Source organism: Euprymna scolopes, chromosome 10 (genome assembly GCF_053919585.1).
Source record: "Euprymna scolopes isolate OS-2025 chromosome 10, ASM5391958v1, whole genome shotgun sequence".
In the NCBI taxonomy this organism is placed as follows: domain Eukaryota; kingdom Metazoa; phylum Mollusca; class Cephalopoda; order Sepiida; family Sepiolidae; genus Euprymna; species Euprymna scolopes.
Genome location: NC_136491.1, coordinates 28,940,676 through 28,954,711, shown reverse-complemented (window position 1 = coordinate 28,954,711; position 14,036 = coordinate 28,940,676). Strand labels below are relative to the sequence as shown.

At 31.0% G+C, this 14,036-nt stretch overlaps 1 protein-coding gene across 1 annotated transcript in view; it reads right to left on the bottom strand.

The window, feature by feature from the left end:
• LOC145285896 (sodium/hydrogen exchanger 9B2-like) overlaps nucleotides 1–14,036 on the bottom strand; it is a 284,636-nt gene that overhangs the window by 185,273 nt on the left and 85,327 nt on the right. The window contains exon 3 of the mRNA XM_080134363.1: nucleotides 12,411–12,590. Within this exon, the coding sequence (XP_079990489.1) occupies nucleotides 12,411–12,590 (180 nt within the window). The remainder of the gene's footprint in view (nucleotides 1–12,410; nucleotides 12,591–14,036) is intronic.

The following is a 14,036-nucleotide window of genomic DNA, read 5'->3' as shown; positions in this document are numbered from 1 at the left end:
TTATTTAGGGACAATTATTTATTACAGCTTCCTGTCACATGGCAAGTGTTTCTAATTTAGCGGTTTTCCAGCTAGATCTGGAGATTTCGTTTGCAATCTAGCGGGAAATTCTAGAAAATCTGGAGATATTTCGCACCCACACACCCGCAAGCGCTTGAAAATGCTTTAAAACATAAAATAAATTCATTCATGTAAGTAAAAAAAAAGTAGCATTTATTGCCTTTGGTAACAATTAATTATTGATTATTTGTTTTGTTTTTCACCTTTTTTTCGGCTAACCATTCTTAAATCTCGCTATAAAATCGATTTTTCCAAGTACATTTTAGGTGGGTGGGGGGGTGAGCATTCCAACCTTCGAAGTTTAGTTTAAAATACGAAATTTAGAAGTATTTAGTCGAAAATTGTAAAAAACAAGAAACAACAGCAAAAAAAAAAAATTATATCAATACAGTAGAATTTAATTATCTACCAACCTAAATACTTTTAACATGCTAAAAGTTTTTTGTTTTTTATTTTTCTAATTTCAAAATATGTTGCACCATTATTGTTTAATTTGCAGTATATTTCAATTTAACTTTTATTATAAAAAGTTTGAGTTTATGATTTGTTTCCTGCAAAAAAAATACCCTCTCTGAAAAAACAGGTAAAACTAACTGATAAAATATGTAAGCCTTCTGGGGAGCTAACCGCTTCAATATAATTCCAGAAACATATAGTGAGAAAACACGGAACATTTTATATATTGAATATACTATATTTATAATTTTTTTATGCTAGGAAGTTAAAATATGGAGTTGGGGGGGGGGAATTAGCGATTTTTGAAAATTTCAAATGATGAAAGTTAAAAATCTAGCGATTTTCTGGACATTTCTTTCTCCTCGCGGGTTTTTTTTAAATCTCAGTTGCCATAACTGCATCACTAAAAAAAAAAAACTACAGGCTTAATGTAAACAGAATGTGTTTACAATATCGGTAAATTTTCAATGGGTTTAATCACATGATTATTGATAATGTAATCACGTGATTGAAATTTAATTTAAATTAACCACACATAGTCGCTTTCATATTAAATATTCATCGAAAAATGGTAGGTACAGATAAAATGAATGCCGACGCTCAAAGTGTATAAACATTTTGACCCCTCCCTTTACTTAAAATTCACCAAAAATCAGGAAATTAACCAATTTTAATGAAAATTGCAGTATTTATCAAATAATGATGGCAGAATATAATGAACTAATTATTTTTACTTAACTCTTAGTGAAAATGTTTTATTTTGTTTAAACAAAAAATACCTTTACTAAAGTTCTGGTTTTCAGTAGTAAATAAAAAACGCAAGAATTTATTTTTGCTTTTTTTTAAAGCATCGTAATTTGTAACAATAAAACATAATTTTTACAGTAACATTACGAAAAAAGCCCCTAAAGTCCGTATTAATGAATTCGATATAACTCGAAGAAAAATGAATTCTCGCATACTATTCAGGAAATTAAAGATTCAATTAGATTCCTATTTCAGTCACCTAAATTATTTAGGGTGAAATGAGTTTAGGAATTTACAGCCAAACCTAAATATTTTTTTTTGCTTAAAAAAATAGCATTAATACAGTAAGTTAGGTAAAATTTGCATAGAATGCTCTGCTTTACGGTTGTTGTAAAAATGGAACGGAAATTTGAATTTCGTTCCCTTTTAAATTCGGTACATTTTTACATTACGTCCAACATTCGACACATCAACTTTTATAGCTTTTCGGGTATGCTGGCAAGGTTAGGCGTGTCTATTCCGAAAGCCGTTCTTAACATGGGTAGATTGGTAGGTGTGTCAGAAATTTCGTGAAATATAGTGAATAATTCCACCCCGTTTTTCCAAGCTTATAACTCCTCGAAAAATGTAATTCAAGCCCTAATTTTTTTTCAATTAAAGGAGCAAGGACCAAGGTTTCATAAAAAAAAACAAAAGAAAAAACAAACAACATGATTTAAAAAAAAAAGATTTTAAACTTCGAACTTTACAGGAAAATTAATAAATAACAAAGGAACAACAAACATAATTGCAAAACACCCTTGTTCAAAATTATTGGCACGGCTTTGTTTTTCTTTTAGTATCAGTATAATATCAATCAATTTCCGGTTTACGTGCTTTCTGAACTTTTTTATAGCCATATTATGCTTGTTTAACGCTAATTCAGTGAATAATTTTTTTCAGATAATTTTTAGATAGCGATTTATTTAAACTATTATAAGTGACTAAATTATAATTTTCAATCGCCATGGTTAAAACTAAGGAACACAGCGAAGACGTCAGGAAGCTTGTTGTAGTATGCCATACCAATGGGGAGGGCTATGATAAGATTTCAAAGAAGCTAAACCTTCCCAAATCCACTGTTAGAGCCATAATAAACAAGTTCAAATCGCAAGGCCACGTTATGAGTTTAGAGGGTAGAGGGAGAAAAAGGATTCTTTCCCCAAGAGATGAACGGAAAATTGTTCGACAAGTAAAACAAAACCCAAGGATCTCTGTTGGGGAGATTGTTGATGAACAGAGCACCTCTGGAGTGAATGTATCTCGACATACAGTTGGTAGAGTTTTGAAGAGAGCTGGTTTAAAAGCATGTCGTCCGAGAAAGACTCCCTTATTGAAGCCTATGCACCTGAAAGCAAGGCTAGCCTTTGCAAAACGTCATATTGATAAAGATGTTGCATTCTGGAAACGTGTTCTATGGACTGATGAAACGAAAATAGAGTTATTTGGCCATAATAAAGTGTCTTATATTTACAGAAAATCTGGCGAAGCTTTCCTGCCTAAGAACACCATACCCACAGTGAAGCACGGTGGAGGCAGTTTGATGTTTTGGGGATCCTTTGCTGCCTCTGGACCAGGGCGACTTGTTAAGGTCACAGGTAGCATAAAAAAGGAAGATTATGTTAAAATATTGGATGAAAACCTGAAAGACTCTGCTAAAGAGCTCTCACTTGGTCGTCGTTGGTGGTTCATGCAAGATAATGACCCAAAGCATTCGGCTAAACTGACTAAGAAATGGCTTGAGGACAATCATATTAATGTTTTGGAGTGGCCATCACAAAGCCCAGACCTTAATCCAATTGAAAATTTATGGAGAACATTAAAATTGAGGGTAATGCAAAGGAAGCCAAAGAATCTTATTCAATTGGAGGATTATTGTCAGGAAGAGTGGGCTAAAATTACTACTGAAGAGTGCAACAACTTGGTTGTAAACTATGAAAAGCGACTGAGGAAGGTAATCAAGGCCAAAGGCTATACAATTGATTATTAAATAAATCGTGCCAATAATTTTGAACAAGGGTTTTTTGCAATTATGTTTGTTGTTCCTTTATTTTTTCTAAAATCCGATTGCTGCATCGGAAAGGCCAGTTAAAAATACATAATATACTTTGTTATTTTCTTTAATTTAATCCCTTTTTTAGAATTTATTAGACAAAATTTAACTTTTATTTTACCGTGCCAATAAATATGATCATCTCTGTATATATATATATATATATATATATATATATATATATATTATGTATCTGCATAAAATAATATTTTTAGTATTTACTTCGACAGTGCTCGATACGTAAGTAGAGCTAGATAGTAAGTTTTGAAAATTTTCATGGCAATAAAGCTATATAGAAGTTTCTGCATTTCTCTCTCTCTCTTTCGCTCTCTCTCTCTTTCTTTCTCTCTTTCTCTCTCTCTATCTATATATATATATAGAAAGAGAGAGAGAGAGAAACAACGGCAGAGAAAAGCGTGTATATATATATATATATATATATATATATATATATATATATATATATATATATATATATATATATATATAAAATAAAAATTACAATTAAATTTACCAAAATGATCCAAGATGGTAAAACTAAAGTATATTATAAATATTAAAGAATTAATATTTATAAAGTAATCTCAACCAGATGAAAAGCTCGATAAAACCAAATAGGAGATAGAGCTCAATAAAAGCTCGATTGACTAATGTTAACTATTTGCTCTTATATATATATATATATATATATATATATATATATATATATATATATATAATTAAATTAAATAATAATTATAAAAATTAAAAATGTTTTGTATGTATACGTTTAAAACGGTGATTATATACATTATCTACATATTATTACACTAAAGCTTCCTTGATTAACGCTTGTTTCTTTGATGCATAGTTTTCCAATTAATTTAATCACAAAAAATACATGTTAAAATATTCCTTAATTTGAGGATTCAGCCATTTTTGAAAAAATCCATTTTAATAGTTCTAATTAGGCATAATTTGCAATTTATTTTCCAAGTCATCTATCTTGTATTAAGTTTCTGTCTATTAATCTCAACCTCTGCATAATTTGATTCCCCAGTTTTTATTTTAATTTATTTCATACAATGTCTATCACTCTCGACCTCGTCTCTTTCTCTCGGTTTATTAAAAAGCAAAAGGTAATAAAATTAAATACAAAACAGAAAACTGGAATGGTTGATCATAAACAATAGGAAATATCACCACTATGGTAATACTATTTAATTCATGGTTGGGAACAGGTACGAGATACCTTCAATAAGTGCCCAGACCTTTTTCGTATGGGTATTTTTATTGATAATACACGCATGAAACTCTAGTCTCCTTCGAAGTAATCACCTCCGGCTGCAATGCACTTGTTGTACTGTTCCAACATCTCTTGAATAACAGCATGGAAGACCTCTTGTGTGAGTGTATCAATGCCTCTCATCACAGTCTTTTTCATCTCCTCAATTGTCTCATACCAACAGCCTCTATGGTTTTCCTTAAGCTTAGGGAATAACAAAAAGTTACAGGGAGCAAGGCCTGGAGTATAAGGAGAGTATCTTGATCAAATAGTCTGTGACACAGATGGAGTTGTGGACTGGTGCATTTGCGCCAATTCTTCGCATCTTCAGTTCCTCGCAAATAATTGTGTGTACAGTTCCCACACTGACATCAAATTGTGCACCTATTGTCTCTATAGACACACGACGGTTCTTATCCATGAATTTTTTTATTTAGCCAATCAACTCTGGTGTTCTGATTGCCTTACCCTTCCCACACCTCTCATCAGCCCTTACAGATTCCCTACCTTCCTTAAATCTCTTATGCCACTCAAAAACTGATGCTCTATTCATTCAAGATGGTACAAACATAGTCTGAAGCATTTCATATGTTTCTGTGGCATTTTTTCCAAGTTTAAAACAGAATTTTATTGCATATCGTTCTTCTAAAGTATCCTCACATTCAGATTGCATTTTTGAAATTCACCAGCTGTAACAATCAGGCTTTAGTAGGGTGCATTCCAATTCCTGTTGTAGCTGTTCATTTGAATCTGAAATCATAAAAATTGGTCAGTCATCTCATACGATGTATGTGAAAGGTCGGTGATCCCTAATAGGGATCTCCTTGTCACATACGAGTCAATCTTCGGTCACAGACCCCAATGTGACCTGTGCTCATGGCAGTTCGCCCAAATGTGACCTGTGCTCGTCCTTTGCAGGAGATTCATCGCAAGGTATCTCAGCGTAGTAGGACCCATCAATCGATTTGGTCGGGATCACTTTCACCTTCGGGTTGATAGGCCAATGCTTTGTCGATCTGTCACACTGCAAATGAATAAATTTCCTACACACAAAAGAAAGACACTCGATTATGTCTATTCTACTGGTTAATTCAAGATAGATATACACAACATATACTTATATACAATTGTTCAAATATTGGGTTTACTCTCGGTTTTGCGGTGGTGGCGGTTCGGGAAGAGAGGGGGGCGACGACTCCTTGATTTCTCAGCCTGGGGACTCGTTTATGTAGTCAGGTGATGGGGGTAGGTCGGGCTTCCGCCTGGACCAATCATCACTAATTACGTCACCTCAAGGAAATCCTCTATTCCCCTGTGTGTACCTGTGATTCTGTAAACTCTCTCAGCCCTGCTTCTCACGATCAAAAGGTTAACCCCGTGACCTCTCGGTCTGGTACTGCACTCAGATGCCAACCAATCCTGAGTCAGCGCTCATTGGCAACGGAAACAAAATTATATTTCGTTATGTCTCTCAAAGTGACATCAAGTTGTCATTTTTCACAAAACAATAAAATTTATCTTCTTTCAGCAGGGTTGGATGCCGTTGCCCGGGAAAACAACAATACTTAACAAATAACACAATCATATCTGCCCGGAATTCTCCAGTATTTTGGGAGCCTCAGTACCCCCTCCCCAAGGGGGAGCCCAATCGCTCCCCCGGAAGATTACGTCACATGTATAGTAATAACATTCTGAATTTTCAAGAGTCTCCCAATAATTTTAAATGCCTGTACAAAAAAGTTTGGGGACTTATTGAATGAACATGATAAATGATTTTAGATTTTATCATTTATTAAAAAAAATTTATTATACAAACTCATTTTTCCTGATGCAAACAATTTAACCTAAACTTAATTTGTAACCCGAGTTCAACAGATCAACTTTTTTCTCGTATATATATTTTGCTTGTGGCAGATTGTACACCAAGATGGCTCAGTTCCATTTTTATCTTAGTCTTGCCAGCCTACAATTTTGGTTTGGGGCAAATTGGAAGTGTCTGAAACAGCTCTTAATTAAAATGCGAAGCCGTAAATCGGATTCTAGTTGACGGAGTGATAAGCCGAAGCACACAACTACAAAATCGATTGAGTTAAGAAAAAAAGTAAGAAAAAATAGTAAAATGATGTTTTACTTTAATTAACCATGGACTCTTACATATTTATTGTTTTCTTAACTTTTCGTATTGTATTTTCTATCATCGAATTATTGTCACTACCAATATACGCTCTAAAAAAACGTCGGAAAAATATGCTTCGCCAGTATGCGCACTTGCTATTTAGATATACTACTAATATATTAGTCTTTTAGTATGATTTGAACCCCAGATTAGAATTAATCGCTGGTTTCCATCTAAGTGATATATATATATATATATATATATATATATATATATATATATATATATATATATATATATATATATATATATACTAGCAGGGAAACTCATCGTTGCCCTGGATTGAATAATCAACGAATGTTTCACACTCCCATATTTTTATTTTCATTCAAGCTGAAATCACCCATTTTTAAATCAAATCAATTGATTGCCTGCCCTAGTTAATGACACAGAGTGGTGTCCCGAGAGGAAGCTCCACATGCCTCTAAGCAGTAAGTATATCCAAAATATATTGTAGTCTAGATTGTACTGTAGAGAACCTATTGCTGATTTTATAAAAAAATTATTTTTACATATAACGGTTGGAATTAATGTTTAAAATGCAAAAAGTCATCATTCAATTGTGCTTTAAACGGAAACATCCATTTGGAACGTGCCCCTGTCATATCAAAGAACATGCTGTTGATTTTATATGCCTAGCCTTTTAGCTTGTGTGGTAATAAAACGTCTCAAATGTAAAATGAAGTTTTATTTACATAAACCATAAACTCTTAGATATTTATTTCTTTTTGATAGAATGCTTTGTATTAAAATGTATTTTATAGGAATTTAAATCATAAAACCGTTACCACAAAACTATGCTTCACCAGTGTTTGTAGATATCAATCACAGAAAATATATATTAAAATGTTCTTTACTTTTAGGATTAAGTCGTGTTTGAAAAAAATCAATTTTAATTGTTCTAATTAGCCACGATTTGCCAGGGCACCACTCTTTTACCAGATGTCTGCCTATTACTCCCACCCTCTGTATTATATCGTCCCCCAGATCTTATATTATACAGTCTATCACACTCGCTTCCATCTCTCTCTCGGTTTATTCAGAGTCAAAGCTAATGGAACTAACTACAAAACAGAAGATTATAAACAATTGGAAATATCGCCACAAGAGTAATGCTGTTTACTCCACGGCTAGAAGTAGGTCGTGAACAGGGAAACTAATTTTGGATTTTATCTTTTATGTAAAAAAACTAAACTGGTTTTCAAACCCATTTTTTCTTATTCAAAGCATCCAATCTGAGAACAATAGGTAACGAATGGATCACATATTTTCTAGTATATTATATATGTATATATCTATAATATAAAGCTGAATTCTGTGTGTGTGTGTGTGTGTGTCTGGTCACGAATAGGCTTCTATATGGTAGACTATTTTAAAAAACTGATTACATATAATGATAGAATATGTATCGAGACACAAGAATGGGTATGTTTGATCTGGCAGAACAGTGGTTCATTAAAATTGTGGGGTCTGCATTCGCGCCTGGTCCACAAAGTATGGAAATAAAAAAATTAATAAATTAAAAAAAAAACGTTTACAAGTGTTTTTAATATAGATGTACATAAGAATACTTTGATAAGTATGTTTTAACTTTAATAGGGATGGTATAATAAAATTGTGGGGTCTGCGGTCGCGCCTGGCCTCCATGGAATGGAAATAGGCTCAAACTTTAATAAAGACTTTTCATATCTCTCTGCGTAAGTATACTTTGATAACTATGTTTCAGTTTGAAGAAATATGGTATAACAAAATTATCGGGTGTTCGTTCGCGCCTGAACTCCATAGAATGGAAATATGTCAAAAAGTTTAACAAGGTTTTTTAATATAGATCCACAGAATATTGTGATAAGTGTTTCAGTGTGAACAGGTATGGTATAATAAATTATGGGAGTTATCTATTTTATTTTTATTTTCACCATATTTTGCTTTGGTTTTGATACCCCCAAATTCGAAGCTATTTCTTTACAACCCTTCCTTTTCATAACCTATCATACTTTCATAAATCAGTGTCCATTTTCTGTAGGCTGTTTTTGAACCCAGTCAACGACGGTACTTTTGCTAATATATATATATAAAACATTACAACTCTTCCTTTTCATAACTTATCATACTTTCATAAATCAGAGTCCTGTTTTCGAACCCAGTCAACGACGGGTACTTTTGCTAGTATATATATATATATATATATATATATATATATATATATATATATATATACAGACCCATACACACACACACACACACACACACATATATATATATATATATATATATATATATATATAGGTTGAAGACGGTAATAACCAGATTCAATTATTGTTTAAAAAAATCAACAAAAAATCGACATAAGTTCCAGAGCGATGAAATAACATGCCAATTTGTATATAACAGTTAACGCACTCGACTATAGCCCATATAGTTAAAGGTGCGAATCCTAGAATAGTCAAGACATGCTGACGAGTGGTGGTACCGCGAAACACGTGTTCATGAAATAGTGTTTTATTAGTAAAATAATTAAAAAAGTACATAAAATTTATTTATTTGTTTACATCGAAAAATATGAGCGATCTTTCTTAGGAAAAATAACTGTTTTATAAGTAAAGTAATAAATAATGTTTGCTTACCTCCAAAAATATGGGCGATCTTTCTAAGGGTAAATCTTTTCCCAAATATACAAGGTTGGGACGTTAAAAAAAAGAATTCAGTTATCGTTTAAAAAAATCGACGTGATTGTGATGAGAATAAAGGAATTAATAATCTGACCAGATGGAGAGATGAAAAAGGAACAAACCAAGTTATATGTTCCTCAATATTTCGTCCTTATTTTAAGACTTCCTCAGGATGATTAAATTGAAGAAAATATTTTCAAATATTATACTCGTATTTTATTTTCTCCAATTTAATCACCCCGAGGAAGTCTTGAAGTAAAGACTAAACATTGATGAGCATATAACTTGGTTTGTTCTTTTTTAATATATATATATATATATATATATATATATATATATATATATATATATATATATATATATATATATATTAAAGATAAGAAGTTAAAACTTCCACCTATCATCTAAAACGCATAGTTTCGATTCCGGCTTGATGCACTTAATTATCTAGCCACACTGTTGTTTATAATGCATTGTGAATTATTGTCCGTTTTCTTTTATTCTAGACTAGCATGAGTACCCGGTGTTGCCCGGGTGTGGATAAGATGTATGGGTGAATACATAAACTATAAACCCTCATCTTAATACGATATGGGAACCGTTAATTATAATTAATCTCTACTATTATATAAATGCAACTTTTTCTGTGTATGCGTTCGTTCCTTATAGACTCTGAAAAGGCTGAACAGGTTTTCTTAAAAATTTACAGAACCTTAGTGTATAAGTCTGAGAGTGATCTTAGCAAAGTTTTGTCCCAGAATACCCCGATAATTACGGATAATCAAAACCATTATTTTATTTTATCTATCATCGGTAAAGCCATTTTTCCATGTTATCGCTTAGCAACAATGATAGAACAACGGACCGTGAAAATTCTACTGTGGGTAAGTTTATAACATGTTTTTTGAGGGGGTTGTTTTTTTGGGGGGTGTTTTTTCTTGTTTTTTTTTTTGCATGACGTGTCCGTAGGTTCAAACTCCATGCGTAAATTTATATTTTGTTCATTAACCGCAAAGAATTTCATAATACTTGAAAATTTACGTGTATTTTTTTTGTTTTGCATTGTTTTTTTTGTTTGTTTGTTTTTTGCATGACGTGGTTTGTAGATTACAACTCCGCATGTAAATTTCCTAATTTTTTTTCATTGACTGCAAAGAATTTTATAAGACTTGAAAATTTACACGTTTTTCTTTTTTTTTTTTTTTGCATGACGTGGTGTGCAGGTTCAAACTCTGCACGTAATTTTCTTTCTTTTTTTTTCATTAGCTGCAAAGAATTTTATAAGACTTGAAAATTAAGGGTTTTTTGTTGTTTTTTTTTTTCATGAGTTGGTCAGTAGATTCAAACCCCGCACACAAATTCCTTAATGTTTTTTTCGTTAACTGGAAAGAAGTTTATATAAAATAATTTTATAAAAGAAACAGTAGTTTCTCTAGAGTGCAATGTAGAATAACATGTATTTTGGACTAAGTTACTGCATGGGAGCTTCCTCCGGGTCAATTTCACAGATTTCGATGACAATAAAGATATAGGAGTGTGAAATATTCATTGATGATTATTCAATCCCGGGCAACGTCGGGTCTCCCTGCTAGTAGAGAATATTTACAAGTAATAAATAAAAATAAAAATAATATATACATAGATATACAGTAATATATAATAATTATTATTAATAAATAATGATATTTACAACTAGAAATGAAAATAGGTTTAAGGCTCCTAAAATTCATGGTCCTGGATATGACCTTAAACTATATCCAGTGGTGAGGCCCCAGCTTGCGGGCTTTGGGGAGTGTGGAGCCACCCTTTAATTGCCATTGCTCCCAGGTCCATTCTGACCCGTAGTGCCTGTTAGAGTCCCAATTATGGGTTAAATAGAAACCGACTTGAAAACAACAAATATATTCTATTAAAATTTTTTCTTTAAAATCTTTGGATTCGGCATTAAATAACCTGAAAAGGGTTGACATGCCGTAAAACAAAAACAACTAACGACAACCTAAAATTCGTACTAGAATTGTCCACAAGGGCTCGTGGTTAGAATACTTGGAAAAGTTAATTGTAAAAACTGATATTCTCCTGAAGGTTGAAGGTTCAATCCTCAGTGTGGGCGACCGAAAAATACAATTGCGAATTATTTAGGACCTTTATTCAGTCATATTGACGGGAAAAGAGCATGCTACCTCTGTGAAGAAAGTAAAGAATTTCGCTCCAAATTCCCGAGTTCGACAGAAAAATTCCGTTCAAATTCCCGAGTTCGGAGGTTACATCGACCGAAACGTTGTGAAAATTACTCACAAGATGATAACAATAGTACGGCGAATCCAAATAATATGAATAATAAACCCTCAGCGCAAAAATTCAGAAACGTCATCTCAAAGAATTCCAGAAAATAAAAATGAAATAATATATATATATATATATATATATATATATATATATATATATATATATATTATATTATATATGTATATATATAATTATATATATATATAATTATATATATATATATAATTATATATATAATTATATATATATATAATTATATATATATATAATTATATATATATATATAATTATATATATATATATAATTATACATATATATATATAATTATATATATATAATTATATATATATAATTATATATATATATAATTATATATATATATATATATATATATAATTATACATATATATATAATTATATATATATAATTATATATATATAATTATATATATATATAATTATATATATATAATTATATATATATATATAATTATATATATATATAATTATATATATATATAATTATATATATATATATATCTATATATATATATATATATATATATATATATATATATATATATATAATACGAAATGGACATGTAAATGAAAATTGTAAAAAAAATAAAAATAAAAATAAAACTCTCTTATATTACCCGAATGACAAACTCCAAGTCCAAGGCAATCCCAAGAGGTATTTGTAAAGCAAGGAACAGGCCATGAATTCCGATAGAAATGGTATCAGGTGAAGTCGATATAAGATCGAATTGAAGCTGAAGGGAATCGAACTCAAACTCATCCCAGCCTTCAACAGCAGAACAGCTAAGGTAAAATTCCTGAGAACAAAAATAAAATAAAAAGCAAATGAATATATGTACACAAAATCAAAATAAAAGAAAATCTATCAATCTATTTACCTATATAATTATAAAACTCAAATGACCTTGTAACGATGTATGTAACCCACTTTCCGGTTTACCACATCCGGTTGCGTATTATTTAACATTGGAAGAGTGGGGTTTAAAATAAACAAAAAACAAAAGAACAATTGGGACGCTGAAATATTAACGTTATTATTTCGAAATTATTATTTAACATGGGAAGAGTGGGGTTTAAAATATCTTAAACGTAATACAGAAATGAACGATGTAAAAAAAAAGCAGATATATCAAAATTTGAATTTAACTATAATAAGTATTACGGTATCTGTTCAGTGCACATTTACCTATAAGTATGGCCAACCACTTATAATTCAGTAACTGTAAATTTTTTCAAAAATAATCAATTATAATAAACAGAACGACTCATAGAAATCTATCTATATTCTTTTTTCATTTTAATATACTTTCATAGAAATGTTTCTGTTATGTAAAAAAAAAAACTATTTTCTTTACGTCACAAGTGTCACGCTCATACATGAATCCCATAGCTAATATAACATACTGACCCAACGGGTCACGGATAGTTTAGTCTACCTATAAAGTTGAGTTTTTTTCTCGCTCTGACATTGAGATTGAAAGCCTACCTTTTCTTAAAAAAGATTTAAAACAAATTTTTTAATATACTCAGTCATGGATATGCAAGGGACTGCATGAAGATTAACTAATTTGTATGTTCTCTTACAAAAACAAGCGTTAATTAATTACTTATTCATTTTTATGGTTTCTTATTAAACGATTGGTTTCAATTCACTATTATGCTGAATCCTATTTATGCATAGTTTCTACATTCTGCATGATTACATAGAATTTTAGATGAAAACGTTCGAACTCGCGGAAATATTTTCTCTCTCTCTCTCTCTCTCTCTCTCTCTTTCTCTCTCTCTTTCTCCCTCTCTAAGTAATGGAATCAAAAGGATGTAGTGTTTACCTGATATACGCAATGGTAAACTTCAAACTAATATAAATAACAGTATTTATATATAGATAATTTAATCTCAACCGAATAAAAAAGCTCAATACGCAATAGAGAGTAGAGCTTATTATAAGAGAAAGAAAATTAAAACTGTAAGTTTAAATTTACAAGATAAAATTTATTTTTCGACTGAATACTCCAAAAAACAATTTACAAAGTCCTTATTCCCCAGAGTTTCAAAGAATGATATTCTTACTATTTTTCTTATCAGAGGACAGAAAGAAATCTGCAAATTATATTTGTAGCGATGCTAGAATTTTTAGTTGTTTAGAATAAAATGGTTATGGCATTAAGTGAAACCGCAATTTATTATAGTCACAAATTGCCAAGAAAAATTGCCAAGAGAAAAAATGTTGGATATGTAAAAA